General features: G+C 31.1%; 1 protein-coding gene across 6 annotated transcripts in view; it reads right to left on the bottom strand.

Annotated features, from left to right (window-relative positions):
- The window catches only part of LOC124536018, a 32,774-nt gene that overhangs the window by 17,885 nt on the left and 335 nt on the right, over window positions 1–14,554 (bottom strand). For 2 of the 6 annotated variants that reach the window (XM_047112394.1, XM_047112398.1), the window contains exon 2: window positions 2,095–2,153. The exons of 2 other annotated variants lie outside the window; for them this stretch is intronic. In XM_047112394.1, coding sequence (XP_046968350.1) covers window positions 2,095–2,115 — 21 coding nt within the window. In that variant the 5' untranslated portion in view covers window positions 2,116–2,153. Of the gene's footprint in view, window positions 1–2,094; window positions 2,154–2,534; window positions 2,802–12,213; window positions 12,402–14,554 lie in introns of those variants that run through there. 2 more of the 6 variants (XM_047112395.1, XM_047112392.1) reach the window with 2 other exon arrangements.

Here is a 14,554-nt window from a genome sequence, read left to right as displayed (position 1 = left end):
ATATCTAGAGACGACAAGCGAACAATTTCGTATTCGCTTATTAATAGTTATACTTTTTACGTATATTAGTTGTAAACAAATAATTGAATCAATAATAGTAATCTCGCGCCAAGCTATCACTCCGCCCATTTTAAACCATTTATCAACCAGCTTGAATACACGCCCTACGGATTTTTTTCTTAAGATTGAATTATTTTTTAAATAGATTTTAATAACTCTGATACTACTTATCAAACTAATAGAAGTTTATCTACTTGAAAAATTACTTCATCGTTTCTTTCTTAAGATAAATAATATGTTATAAATATAAACTTAAAATCACTTATTGTGACATCCCAACATTCCCAACCAGATATATATGTTAATTAAACACTGTCACAGACTTTCCTGTCACCCACTTTCGAATACAATTAATTTGTACAAAGTTTCAGAATATCTATTTATATAAATTATTAGTTTTCGACTTTATTAACGCAGTTATCAATCTAAAGTTATAAGTATGCTGTGAAAGTTCTGCATTAATTTGTTTTGTATTGTATGCGTGTATTAACCCATAGAAACAAACCATACTTTTCTCTTTTTAACATATACTCGAAGATAAGGATACCTGCGACGATAAACAAGTACTACATTTAATACTAATTCAGAATTCGATTTTTCTGTCATGTAGTAAGTAAGTAAGATATGTTTTACCAATTCTAAAGAGCATGAGAAGCTAGTCCTCGTAAATAGGTTTTATTTAATAGTTCATAAAGATAAATATAACAATACGGTATACATAAAAATACATATTCTACAAAGTTATGCGAGGAAGACAAGCGCTAGTAGAATTATTGAACTAAACTACGAAACCTAAACGTGGAAAAAATCTTGGACTCATTCCAAGCAGCTGATTGATGAGGATGGTCATTTCGTACACGGCCAATCCCGAGCTTTTTCTTATTATTTAGCAAAGTGGTGGACGTGTCTATTTCTGAGACGCGAAAAACAAGAACCTATTAAAATATGCTATATACCACGCGCTTCGCAGATCACGTGACATTTCCTAATATCAGAAAGAAGTAACAATATTAATATTCAATAATTTTATCATTAATTAACGATAAACTTGGTTATTTACATGCATATTACAAACTAAACTAAATGAACGATGGTGAAAACAATACGTAAAAAGTGAACATTAAAAGAATATAAAACAGAGTAATTACCTCGACACCGATACTAAAGCCACAAACATTATAACAGTTCATAATACTCGTGGAGCTCATAAAAGATAGAAAATTTCACGCTTGACGACTATAATTTTTCAACTGTTTTCAAAAATAGTTCGTATGTAAAACACTGGTTTTGGTCTTGAAGCGTAGGCGTTTGCCGAATCGTACTGAACTAACATAGCAACGAATATTGAAATCATCTCACATGTAAAAATTGATATCACGTTATTACTTTATTTCACAGATATATAGATGTTCATTTATTTTATTTTAACTTAAGTAAACTAATAAATACCTCGGATATAGTTCAACAATCATAATCACAGTAATAACGAAATAAAAGTTTCAACAACGTTTTTGTACGCATATCGTTTTATAATATTATCTTACTTATAATATTAATTTTAATTTAGCAGATATAAAAAATAGATAATTATATTATATTATTTTAAACATTTAATTTAAAAACCTATATATATATATATATATATATATCTCAAGCTAAGTAGGCAGTAGCAAAAGTTAAAAAGTAAATTACTGCGAAGATAATCTAATAACAAACTACAGATAACTTCCACCTATAGAAATTGTATATGAAAAGCTTATATTTAAAATAAAAAAAATGCATGCACAATTGAATACAATATGTCAAACTGACAAACTAACGCATACATAGCAGAGATGAAAATCTTATCCTATGTTGTCATGTATTCTGTAATTAATCCATTTGGACATTAAGATAACGAATATTTGAAAGTATACGAAGCGACATCTTAACATACAAACGTAACAAATAGTTGCATCATTGACAACATGTTTATGTCCAAGCCCACGATTATCACTGCAACCCTAATTATCTAATGTTTGTCTCTGAACTCACCGATCTGTTGTTGCCAAGCATTTAGCCAATCGGTAAAGAGGAACGTGAAGGTTAATTACCTGAAAGTATAGAATATACAATTAGTAACACTGCAAAAAGTGTTAAGTTTAAACTGGAACGTAAGAACATACTTTGAGAATTATGGATAATATAACATTGTACATACACACATTTATACGACGTAAACAAAGACTAAACTGAAGCGAACGTTACTACTATAAAATATTATAACAATATGATTATTATAAAGTAGTATTATTGTACATTCACAAAAATAACATTATTCATATTTGCTTATGGACTCTAAATTTCAAAATTACAAATAATATAATGCAAACAACTTCTTATATATATTAATTATAAAATTAAGCAAAAGTACTTATCAGTACTATTTATTCCTAGGTGTCGGTTATGTGTTTTTTTATTTATGTGTTATTTACCCTCAGTTGATAAGGTAGCTTCCAGGCATTTGTTTTTATTCAATTCATAACAAATAGCGTCTACTACTACAAAATTTAAGACAGATTATTCTTGCCGAGCAGTTAATACAATATAAATATTATTCCTCGAGTACACTGGAGCAAACTTAACAGAAATACCCGGCTAACATTATACAACAATACATCACTAAATAGCAATTGCACACGAATAGACAAACGGTGGGTAAACAAGTTTGACAGGCACGTCAAATACACTACGCCAGCGACGGCGATACGGCCGGCCCACGCGCACTGCGTCGTAAACTAACCCTCAGCACGCATGGGTATCACAAGGTTACTGAGACTTTTACAAAGAGATTTACAACAGCACGGTAAATCAACACGTACTAATGATTCCCAATAATATTGTATGATGTATATCATTACTTTTAATACATTAATGTAATTTTATTAAAATATTTTCAAATAGACAGATACTAATTTAAAAATGCATCATAAATCAAATAATATAAATTCATAATGTAATGCTAACGCTAATGCTTTATTTAATTAATTTTCATTTATTTTATAGGTCAGGCGAATCAGGTTCGTTAATCTCTCTACTGACATTATTTCGTGCAAGTCTCGCTATGCTCACCGTCGTATCGACAAGCTAAAAGGATCGGTCATTCTGGCTGTGTACCAAGGAACGTGAATTCAGGCCTAACTAATGTGCATTACGTGACCCAAGTTGGCATTTTGAACGGTAACGTCTGGCCGCCGACTTGCAACTATGTTGAGGTTCGTAGGCGACTTCTCGTATGGTCATCGTCGTTTTCATCGCTTTCCCAGCCGATGCAGATGTATTTAGATCATCTGTTAGCTGTTATGATGGGATTTATCATCTTGTAAATATTAATAATACGTATATTTCAAGAATTGTATTTTAATGGTCATTAATATAACCTTTTAATAATATTTTTTTCATTAATTTAATATTATTTTTTGTAGTAATTATTTTATTTTGAGAACCAATTATATTTATATTTTTTTTCTTACAGGACAAGAACGAACCTGTACACCGACTGTTGACTGATTTATCGGATAGCTATTATCGGCTTTTATAACAGACCTTGTGATAAGTTATGTATTGTAACCTCCGCACCTAAATTAAGCGCGGGCAAAGTCAGGAGCGGAGCAGTGTGTTTATCAAGGAAATCATTATTTCACCTAGTTTATCTAAAATATGTAAAAAGCGTAAACGTAAAACATCTGCGGAGAAACAAGTCTTACACTTCATTACAAAACAACCACTAGTTACTATTATAATACAAATTATTTTACTAAAGCTACATCACAATATAACTTGGTAATTTCATGACCAGTCTTTTAAATCTAAATGGTTACTGGATCTGAGATAAGAACATTTAAACGCTTGCAATTGCAAAAGTAGCAACAAAATTGAATGGAGGCGTGAAATTGTTTATCTTGGACGTGCTCAAGTGACAGGTGCATAAAGTAACTGTTATTTTAGACCACTAGTATTTTTTACACGCTTTCTTAGTTTCTTACATTTTAAGATACAATATGCGTCTACAAGATTTATTTACCCGTTGTTTGTAATCTATAAATAGTATGCCTCTATTAATGTATAATTTGTAGTACGTATATATAAAAATGTTCAGTAAAAAATTTTAAATATAAATATGTAATCATAAAAATATAACATTCAGTTATAAGATACTTATAATATATAAGATGTATATACCAAAGGTATATACAAAAATAAACAGTAAAAAAATTAAGATATAAACATGTAGGTACAGATAAAAATATAACATTCAGTTATAGATGCCACATAGATTTGGGTTTAATATTAAATTATACGTAGAACGAAAACATGATCAACACATTTAGCACGCACTGTAACATATGATCCTTAATTAATGAAAATTATCGGATATACAAAGCAATAAAAATCATATCTCCGTCGGCCAATGCAATACTATACGTATAATGCAAGAGATTGCGAAATTCACGTCATCAAGAGCCAAACGCCCCCGGCCGCCGACGTCGCGGAACGGTTAAAGTGGAAGATGCTCTGAGACGACACCAAAAATACAAAAATAAATCTGCAACCTAAACAAACTCAGAATTTCCGGCAGACACGTAAACGAGTCACGACGTATGCACTGTGCACGGTGCAAAATTAAAAGTCTCCCGAAATTAGCTACTACTTTATAATACGTCTTTTATTAGTGAATTTTAAAGAAGCAGACCGATATTTGCCATCGACCTATTTTCGAACTGTAAATAATGCACATGCGATGATGCCCACGATCGTTTTCTAAATTCAATATATTATATATTTATTATTACGCAAAAGCATTCGTACTACTTAACTGAGTCACAAATATGAAATTATCGCATCTAAATTGGGTAGACTTCTCACACCTGTTTATTTGTTAAATTTAAATATATTAAACGTAACTTACGTAGATATGCGGATTGTTTCATCGGTTTTTTTATTACACAGAGTTTAAAAATGAAGTGAGATGAGTTGGCTGTACGTAACCCTCCAGGAATCACGTGGCAACAAAAATGTGTCCTTACTTATAATTAGGAAAGTATATTTCAATTTCTTCAATTGTTTGAAGAACTTTATATGTACGAAAGAATTCGCAACAGTGTCCCGCGTTTTCAGGAACAAAAATATATTGGCCAAAATTTGCTGTTGGTGTCACATCTTTAGGAATAATAATAGTGACGTAGATGTTGATGGATAATTTTTCTCGGATTAAAGAATTAAAAAAATCTCCATTTCCATCGCCTACGAGAAATTAGCTCGCTATAAATAGAGCCACATGTGTAATTTCGTTAAAGCTAATCAATTGAAGAATGAATTATGGATAATTGGCATCAAACATCATACGTTTATTAACCTGTGCAATATATGTTGTTAATTAATTATTATCACTGCGAGTTGTACTTGTGACCATGCAATGCGTTTGCCAAAATGGAGATTACTATTGATCAGTGAACTGACGTTAAGCTAGAGAATATTAAGATTATTAAATTAATTTTCACATTGCTTATATTATTCATTCACAAATATTACACGTTTGAGGCGGTGGAAAAGATAGAATATTTTATTGAACATCATCCTTCAAATGCATTTGATTCAATTTAAGAAGAAGAAGAAATGCTGTAGCCAGACAATTCGCGAAGCGTAGAAAATATTTTTGGCTGTGTTTTTCAGTTTCCTACGGAATTTATTATATTTAAGTTGTTTTAGCTTGTATGTTTTAAAATGTGTGTGTTTCAGCAAGAACAGGTGTTTAATAAATCTTTTAAACATACAAATTGTAATCGGAAACTAGCCGAAGCCACTCTCGCTGCGTTGTTTTCTTGTCAAATAAGTCTTTTTCTAAGTTGTTTTACGTCGATAGAGTATATAGAATACCATAGTATAGTATTATTTTCATTTGTAAAAGACCCTTCTACAAAGTCATCATTTGGCTAGTATAAAAACCAGGCTGTACTCCGTTTTGTGCCAACCTACAGAAAAACACGATTTTCTAAGATATAGAACAATATTTCAAAACATTTTCTAAAAATTATAAGTTGTGCCTACGGTACAATGGCAGGTTATTTTAAAAGTTGGCATACCTACTCAAGATGCTAAAATGGTATAATTTAATATACTAGAGGGTGTTTTTAAAAAAAATGCATTTAATAAGTTGATCTGACATAAAATATTAAAAAAACTTGATATGTATACTGATACACATTCTCATCCAGAATTTCATCTTTGAGACATTACACATCTTTGCGCTTTCGTAATTAACTTTTAAGTATGCCATTAGTAAAAAAATAACTCGGAAGTAATCAGTTGTTCATTATTATGTAACATAAATGTTACGCTTGATAACAATTGAAAAATTAGAATTAATAAGAAACAATGACAATTAACAACAAACTGTCCGATTACTACAAAAAATAAAACATAATTAACATCTATCTAATAGTACTATAGGACATGTTTGTTTCTTGTTTCTTTTAAATTAGTAAATATAATACACATACAAATAGTTTTGTCAACACTAAAAATGCTTAAATCTTAAGATGAGAATAAGCTTTGTTCAACTTTCAATATTAACTTGCTCTCTTCTTACAGGCAATTGTTACCAAAAGATTAAATAGTTTGTCCATGATGAGCGGATTATTTTATATATCGTGTAGTGTGTTTAAGAGCTCGATTTATTTCGATGCCACAATAAATTAAATGTATGGAGTTATATGGACATACTCCCCAAGCATTCCGATCTCTTATTGGACTGGTTCATACGTTTGCCAAATATCTTAGCTTCTAAGCGTGATTGGGCTTCGAGGAGTGTTTTGTTTACAGTACATAGTTATACTCAAAACGTTGGCAGTATTCACGATAATGACAAAATAACATAAAAGGTTCAACATTATCACTGCATCAAAAGAGATAAGGAATGAGTCGAAAATGAAAGTGTTAGTCAGCGGGCAGTTGACACAGGTCCAAGATGCTGTCGACGATAACGGTAATGCGGTTTACGTGATCACACCTTGAGTTAATCGCGTTCGACGACACCCCACCGTTAATCATAATATACGTTCGTGGCTCGGTAGCCAACATCTTAGTACCATAAGTTTGTGTCTCAATCGGTAATGAATTTGGCAGTAAACTGACAGAGGGGTCATTATTATTTACAACTAGAGATACAACACCAAAAGATTAGCTTGTTATATTTTTAATTTTATATCCATATATAACCGAACACCAATAAGACGGTTCCGTCTCTACCCATTCTGTACTACATTTGATCAAAATTCTCTATGAGATCATTACATATATATTATTTTTGGAGGCATCTGTTTGTAAAATTAAGTTCATTATAATAGTACTTTTTCCAGTGTTTCAAAAATGTCTATTGCGGATGTATTTTTCTAAGCTAAAAGTATTATGTTGTTTCAATCAGTGTCATACATATTTTTATTATGAAGATTTATAATGTTCCGACGAAACTTCCACCTGCCGTTTTACGAGTTGTGTTTAGAAAGAAAAGAATAAAACTGGATAGTACATCGTAAAGCAACACAACGAGGTCAAGGTGGATTTAAAATGAGAACGACTAATTACGCTCCTATGTCGATAGCTTTAAAAAACAACTTGTTTTTATAGTTATAATTTACAATTTGGTTATTATTGATTTACTGATTCATTTTATTTTTTTGCCTGTTTTTTGTTGTGTTGTTTTGTTAAGTAAAGCATGCAAAATACTATTAAAGCTTCATGCAAGAACACACTTATCACATAATATGTGTTCAAACAATAATACTTAGTGGTGTATTCTGATTGGGTGAGCGATCTAGTGTAACTAAAGGTACAAGAGACATAACATACAAAGTAAGTAAAAGCAAGTTGGGTAGCGCATTGGTGATTTGAGGAATTATCAATATTTCTTAGAATAGCAACCACAATGAGCCGTGGTAACTTATCATCATTGCATGCTTGATGCCTACCTGCACAACATAAAAAATCTAAGGATATTTGTAAAAAAAATATAAAATGAAGTATCGTTGAGACTTGGAAAAAAGAATTACGTAGTTTTTAATGAATTTCATTAGTTAGTCTTTAGAGCATGCCGCAAAATAAATAATGGAATACGTGTAATTAAATAGTGACACGTGACATTCATATTAATTCGAGTATATAATTATAATTAGTAAACAAAGGGTACACCAGGTGTTCAGTGTATTTATGGCAAGGAACATTTAATTAATTGTTACAGAAAGTATATAAAACATCTTAATTTAGATTTTGTTTCTTTATTTATCATAGCGAAAGAATGTGAACTTACACGAAAAACATAGTTTAAATTATACAAGTGGTTTACATATGAATTACACAACCACAGACACCCAGTGCCAAAATTCTATTTGTAACAAACCGAGACGGGTATATTTAACTGCCACCCATAAACTGTTGAACGCTGTCTTCTAACGCGGGACAATCACAATATAAACAATAACAATAATCATTTAATACCGTAGCCGTAGTCTATAAATATAATTCAAACAGAACCATCATGAAATAACATCATAAAATTATTGGAAATAAATCGTAATAATGGGGATAAATCGAAATAGAATTTTAAATTTAGTAAATGTTCAATAGATTACAAAAACAAGCACGTTGACTTGAAAGCTGCAGGAAAAGATGGTAAGCGACTGTTTTTCATCGTCGGCGTTCTAACTACATAATGAAACACTGCTTAATTTCTGCGAATAATAATGCGTTTGTTTGCGATTCCTCAAAACAAACATTCCGTTCTTATGTGCGACAGAATTACCTACAACCCATACGCCAACGCGAGCTGCATAAATAGATTCATTTTCTTGGATGGAAATTCACGACTTTTATACTAGGGCCGTCATCAAAAGCGAGAAAATGTCTGTAGTCACGGCCTATTTACGATCTGACAAAACATGTTGTCAATAAAGAAATACGTTAACTCGAATAGCAACTTTTGTGAATTATTTGTTTGAGAAAAAAACAATGATAAACTATTTTTTTTGTTTTGAGGCATAGATCAATGTCAGGACAAGGGGCTATAAAGTTTCTTGTAAAGTTAAACAAAAGCTTTCGAGAACGCAAAACAAATATTTAGATCACCGATTTACGCACCGAAATGTTTAGTGTATGTATGTACATTCAAAGAATTGATTTCCTTTAATTAATATATAATGGCAATAGTAATTAACGCTTAGTCTAAATCGGTTTCTTAACAACATTATTAAAAACGAATTTTATAAATTAATACCTATATAACTTGAATGCTAATATTTTTAATCACAATAGTATGAAAAAACAAAAAAGAATCGTATCGTAATCAATTTCAATATGCAAGACGATTTCGTTACAAATATAGACCAATGAAATAATAATTTAGCATTGAAGTGGCACGATACGGGGTGATCAGGTCATTGTAATCAGTAACAACAGTACTCGACATTGGCATCGTCGAGTGTCGGAGGACGTCCGACACCTGCTACAACATTTTGAACGCAGTCATAATAATTCACACCTGAGTTGGATAAGGGTGACGGTTAGCGATATGTAGCGCCATAAGCGCTTTATATTATCTATTATATTTGGTCTTGTATGTTAAAAGCGATATAAAGACGAGGTGTAATTTGTTACAAGAGAGATGAGCTATGAACGACATGGCGTTGCACAGCGCTACGTATCTAATGGATGCCAGGTATAACCGTTCTAGTGGCGTGCTTTTAAACGTATATAAATAACGTGACTAATCCAATAACAATGCAGGTAACGTTTTCAGATCTTGTCATCGGTGTTTCAGTTGTAGACGCGAGAGAGATAAATTGCATTCTAACTGTAAATTAAGCTATTCAACGACGCAGTGCTTATATATAAATTGTCTTAAGTGAAATCAATACTAATATTAATAAAGAGGCCAAAATATTTTGGTTGTATGTAGAAATAATAATAAATATCTAATTATAATCATACTAGTAGAAAGCTTAATTATTACTAAGTGCTAGAGGGTTAACCGTCCGAAGCCGTAGCGGTTCGGTAGTATGTAAATAAATTAAAAAAATATATATTAAAACGCTTTCAAAGTATTATATTTATAGTACTTATAAAAAATCTAACAAATTAAGAAATAGAAGAAACTGAAAGAAATTAATTACATGCTTGATTAACAGCATGATAATCATATATAATTCAATCGTTGTTCTATAAAATTAACTTTATACAAGCACCAACAAACAGCCAAACTAGCACTTATCTGAATTTAAAATGTTCAAAAATAAATTTACTTAATATTCATAAAAGCACCGGTAGATTACAGCCAAAGTCCGGCAGAGTGAAGTAGAGGACGTAGATAAAAGAGACAGTAAGGTCTAGTGCGTACTAGAAGTAAAATATATCATTAACAAACTATGAAAAAAAAACGTCAACAAGTTATTTAAAATGGTAAAATGGATATCTTTGTTAAATTTGTACAATTGTAAAGGCTTGCCCTGAATTTGTTTTCAAGGACTCCTATAGTACCCAGCTATTGTTACATACTAATAGTGATAAGTTTTTGGACTAGTGATTTGATTGCAATAAAATATATATTAGGATTTTTACTTTCATTTATTGTAAATCTTATACATATATAACGTGACTAATTGTTTATCAATAAGTGACACTCTCGTACAATTCTATGTAAATATTATAATTAATATATACCATAGTGAATTCATTTCTGCGTCATGAAATGCACACGAGCAGGGCATTCAGCAGTTCGCCCTAATTATGCAAGAGACAAGTTACGTGAAGTATAGAATGTGTATGCGCGGATTGCGCGGCATTCGAGTTGCATTTGTTTACGAGTCTTCCGTTACATAAGGCGGCTGGATCTGGAGAGTCCTGCCTATTTATAATACGCACTTTTCATTCCCAATGCCCCGTGACACATATCACCTACTGCGTAAGGGGAGCTCTAAAGATAATTTTCTTTAACTAAGCCGTTAGCCGAATTTAACGCACGTCGTATTAGCATTTTATAGTACTTTTCACGCTTTGCATCGCGTTCCCGTTAAAATACTACCGTAATGTAATTAAATGTAGTTTAAGAAAGCGCAGTAACATTGTAACTATTTAATGATAAAAACAAAATTTAGGTTCCCTTATTAATTAGTTTGCTAGCAAGACGTTAAACTTTCGAAACTCTATATATGTATATTAAGTTTTTATCGATAATTATCTTATCATTTTTATTCGTAAAAATAAACTTAGCATTTTTTTTCTTTCATATTATTAGTATCAGCTGAAAATGAGCCATTTACAACAGATACGAATGTCTTAGTTGTGAGTCTTATACGCGATTTTTACTTATAAATCCACTTATTAACTTGCAACTGCATATAAAATTATAAATATGAATTTTGATTATTAACGGTTTTAAAGAATTAATTAATTAGATTGCGAGAAGTTTTGGTCGGTTACCTCCATTATTCGCCTATCATTTTTAAATCTAAAAAATTGTTAACTGAAATCATCATTATAAACTCAAGATCTCATAATAAACAGCAAGCAATATAACACACTTACTGGAACTGAATAAACTAGGCAATTAAGTAGTGATATTAATAAATATGAGTTAAGCAATGCATTTATTAACCTCGTGTTTTTTTGTTCTATGGCTTTTGTAAGTTTTATGAATAGCCTTATATCTTAAATTAAAAACCAACCAATTTATCAATTCATTTAAAATGTTAAACATTTAGGCAAAATTGATCTTTTGTACAGAATTAGTCCAACACTATGACTCAATGGAGTGTTATTAAAGATTCAATAATATTATGTAAATTAATATCGGACGTATAGTTGAACAGGTATCCGATGTAAACAACAGGGCACGTGGCTCAACGCGGCGTGAAAACAATTAAGAGTCACGGGAGTTTTCATCAATGAACCAAAAGATTCTCATGATAAAACTTATCGTTAGTTCATTTGAGTTATTAAAAAATATGTTATATATAAGGTAGATTTATTGAAAAAAATCTAATTTTTCTCATATTAAAAGTACAGAGAAATCAAATAAATGGTAGTCATGTAGTCTTATCCTCAAACCAACATAAATAATCGTACCGTCGCAATGCCTGCAGCGTTTGGGCTCCGGGGGTGCGAGCTCGTCGCCGAGTTCGCGATGTCGTACCGGCATGGCGGCGCATCCCGCGCCGGCGCCGCCACCACCCGTGTCCGTACGGGGCTCACACGTTTCACGTCGACCGCTTCTCTAGCGGCTCGGCTGCCACTGAGCCTGATCAATCCGCCCGCCCCGGCCGGTAGGCGGCGCCCATTTGCAAGTTATTTTGGGCAACCGTGAGTCACAGCTCAACTGCAATGTTTGCGATGAGCGGCGCCCGCGCAACACAGGCTTTTTTACGGTACCCTAGTCGAAATGAAGTGTTCTGATAACCACTTCTTAAAAGAATATTTTCCCGATAATAAATCTTTTTTATGCACTATCACTGCTTTCCTTATCCAGACTGGTAATCAATTTCTTTGGTAATCAGTTTCGTTTATGTATTAATTGAAATTTAGGAATAGTTGGTGTTGTTTTGATATATTTTTTATAATATTAAGAATAAAGAAATACTCTGACAAAATGTCACTGTTAATACAACAAATATTACATGTGCTTATAATCAGAGTCGGATTTAAAGGTGTGGAGGCCCCGGGGCCACAAAGCAGTGAGGGCCCTAGACAAACAGAAGCGTGAACACCCGAATAATTATATTATTATGAATTAATTAGTTTTTTTTTATTTCAATCAGTAAGCTATGAATTTTTTCGTATTTGTATCGGTAACTTTTAAAATATTAAATAGTAACATTATTATAATTTGACTATATCTCAGTATTTGTTAACTTGCTGAAAACTATGCCCCCTCTTATGTGGAGGCCCTCTCTCATGTGGAGGCCCCAGGGCAGTTGCCCTGGTTGCCCTCCCCTAAATACGGCCCTGCTTATAATGTTAAATTTGAATAATGTACTTCAATATCTCAACTATCTTTTGTACTGTTATTTATTATTAGTTTTATTTTCAGTTACTGTACCACAAACAAAATAAATGAATACATTTTATTGTTGTCTTTCTATAAATTAATTAATTAGTGGTAATAGTAGTATTAATTCATCTTATTAAGTAAACTTACTTAAAAAGATGAATCACACAAATTATATAAAAAAAATATTACTAAAATATTTTTATCTTATTATCTTGAATACCGTTACAATGTTACATTAAAGCATTATGTTAATATAATATAAATATTTAGAAAACATTACTTGTATTGGTGTATATATCACAAGTATAAAGGAAAATTAATTACTTTAATGTGAAATTTAGAGCATTATTTAATAATTTAATAATCAAATTATGAAAATAAAGTAAAGTTCTTCTAATTCAACACTATGTTGCTTTATTATACACTTATCTTTGATACCGTAGTGGGTTTAAATTATTAAACATACATGCATTTTTATTCTTCAAGCCTATTTATATGTTTAACATCAATGGTTAATGGATAACTATATTTTAGCAACATAACATTGAATATTTAAGATTTATTGTTATATAAATTTATATTTGGCAATGAAATGATATTAAACATCAACACTTTGCTAATGAGAAAACATTGTAAGTTACTTTACAGCATTAAAACATTCTAATGCATTTAAATCATAAAACAAACAAGAAATTGTCAGTCTTGCCTTCACATTTAATAAAACGAGGCATTGGCAGCATGTACATATTAAAATTAATATTCATTATTTCTGTACACTCTCTTTAACTCAATATTCAATTGATAAATACTCAGTCACAAGTCAGAAACTTCTTATCTTATTAATATGATTAATGGTCAGCTTTATTTCTGTCACAATTTAGTAACACATAAGGTAATAGAACATTTTTTTAAAAACAATAGTTTGCAGTCATAATAGAAGTGTGCGGTTTATACTTATGCCCTTACAATTTAAAATATTAGTGCGAAAATGCTTTATTTCATGTTTTTTCAAATGATATGTAAACTTTAGGGTAGAAGGAAAATTATTTCAAAATATGTGACAGGTTCATTAGGCCCTTATATTTAGGGGAAAACATATTGTGATAAATATATTAAAGAACATTAAAATATACAAATATAAATCTTAGACTTAATATAATAAAAATTGTCGTTCAATAATTAAAAAGTGAACAATTGAGCGATATTATTGTGTGAATAACAAGATCTAGAATATAATTGCGTGTAAAAAAGGCCTTTTCGAAACGGTTATCATAAACTTTGAATTTGAAACAAAATTTTGGAAACTACCTTGATGTTTTTATATTACAATTACTTAAATTAACTATGAATTAGTCAAATCGATAATTATAACTTACTGCCAATACGCAGTGCCTTGATGTCTATTAAAATCCGGCGTTT

This window comes from Vanessa cardui, chromosome 16 (genome assembly GCF_905220365.1).
Source record: "Vanessa cardui chromosome 16, ilVanCard2.1, whole genome shotgun sequence".
Taxonomy (NCBI): domain Eukaryota; kingdom Metazoa; phylum Arthropoda; class Insecta; order Lepidoptera; family Nymphalidae; genus Vanessa; species Vanessa cardui.
This window is presented reverse-complemented; position numbering and strand designations above follow the sequence as displayed.